Raw genomic sequence first — 1,771 nt, 5'->3', positions numbered from 1 at the left:
CTTAGGATTCAATATAAAGCTTTCGCCTGAGGATAACTTGCATTTTATCTCCCAGCGTGGGTGTGTGTGAAAGCGCAGGACCCCAGAGCAGGTAAGCTGATGCTGCCCATCCAGGCTGCCAAAAAGATGAAAATCGAGACTCAGCAAAGAAGGGAGCCGACAGGGATTCTTCCTGCTCTCTGGGTCTGAGATTAGTAGGAGGGACAGTTGTTTGGACAAATAAGAATAACTAATAACTCAGAGGTTAATGTCAATCCTTCCTTCAAACTCATAGGGACTTTGTCTGCTTTCTGTCCCTGACTCGCAACTGATAAAAATGCAGTCAGCTTGCCATGAGAGTAGGGTGGTATCTTTCAACTGGGTACCACTCTCTCAACCCAATTTCTTCCTTCAGTTTACCCATCAATGCAAGGCAGTAAGACTTCCCGATCCCTTTTTACTAAAACTGTCGTGAGAAGGGAGGAGGCAGTAATATGAAGGTGAAAAGTGCTTTAGCAGCCAATTGATGAATCAGTGAGGGCCATTGTATTTTTCTCTCCCTAGGCTGGCTCCACAGATCAGAGGAGAACCTGCTCAGCACTCTCTCAGGCATAGATAGATTTGGACTCTGGTTCTGCTGAGCAGAAGGTGGTGCTCAGTGAAGGCGGGTGCTGCCTCACCCACTCACCATGCCATATCTCGGCAACATCACATCTGAGTTCCCAATCTTCCTCCTATCAGGCTTCCCTGGGCTGGAGGCCTTCCATATCTGGATCTCAGTTCCCTTCTTCCTTCTGAGCACAGTTGCTCTCTTGGGGAACAGCATGATCCTGTTGGTGGTGGTACTGGAGCCAAGCCTCCATGAGCCCATGTACTATTTTCTCTTCATGCTGTCTACCACTGACCTGGGACTGACCCTCTACACAATGCCCATGACTCTCGGTGTCCTCTGGTTCAATGCTCGTGAAATCACCCTAGATGCATGCATCATCCAGCTCTTTTTCCTCCACAGCTCTGGCTTTATGGAATCCTCAGTACTGATGGCCATGGCTTTTGACCGCTTTGTTGCCATCTGCAGACCTCTCAGATATGCCACCATCCTGACAGATGCCAGGATCTTAAAGATGGGTGTCACAATTGTCCTCAGAATGTTGATCAGCCTCTGTCCATCCCTCTTTCTCATTAAGAGGCTGTCATTTTGCAAACGCAATGTCCTCTTCCATTCTTACTGCGTCCACCCTGATGTGCTTAAGGTTGCATGTTCTGATTCTAAAATGAACAGTTATGGAGGTTTAGCTGTTCTCATTCTGGTCACAGGAATTGATACACCATGTATTGTCCTCTCCTACATCCTGATTATCCGCTCTGTACTAAACATCACCTCCTCAGATGGACGGAGTAAGGCCTTCAGCACATGTGGCTCCCACATCGGGGCAGTTGCAGTCTTCTACATTCCCTGGGTTGTACTTTCAGTTGTCCACAGATTTTTCCACAAGGCTCCACCATACGTTCACCCACTCTTGTCCAACCTCCATTTTCTTGGCCCCCCTGTGCTGAATCCTATCATATATAGCGTGAAGACTAAACAAATTCGCAGGGCTATTCTCAAGCTCTTCCAAACAAAATTGAAAAAGATTTGATGGGGGCTACAGTTCCTGCTGGGATCTACCTGATTAAACTGTACTCTCTGCTGCTTTTCCCCCCACACAGAACCCATGTTTCTTATTTAACAACAAAACAAAGATAGCAATAATAATGTTCACTGAGCACCCACTATATTCAAGTCCTACAT

General features: G+C 46.9%; 1 protein-coding gene across 1 annotated transcript; it reads left to right on the top strand.

The window, feature by feature from the left end:
* The first annotated feature begins 668 nt into the window (after positions 1-668).
* LOC103270656 (olfactory receptor 51F1-like) lies at positions 669-1,552 on the top strand. The gene is given in 2 exon segments (XM_008068192.1): positions 669-1,485; positions 1,488-1,552. Coding segments are annotated over 2 exon segments (882 nt in total).
* Positions 1,553-1,771: the final 219 nt, after the last annotated feature.

The sequence above is a fragment of the Carlito syrichta genome, unplaced genomic scaffold (genome assembly GCF_000164805.1).
Source record: "Carlito syrichta isolate Samal-C Ts95f unplaced genomic scaffold, Tarsius_syrichta-2.0.1 Scaffold309894, whole genome shotgun sequence".
In the NCBI taxonomy this organism is placed as follows: domain Eukaryota; kingdom Metazoa; phylum Chordata; class Mammalia; order Primates; family Tarsiidae; genus Carlito; species Carlito syrichta.
This window is presented reverse-complemented; position numbering and strand designations above follow the sequence as displayed.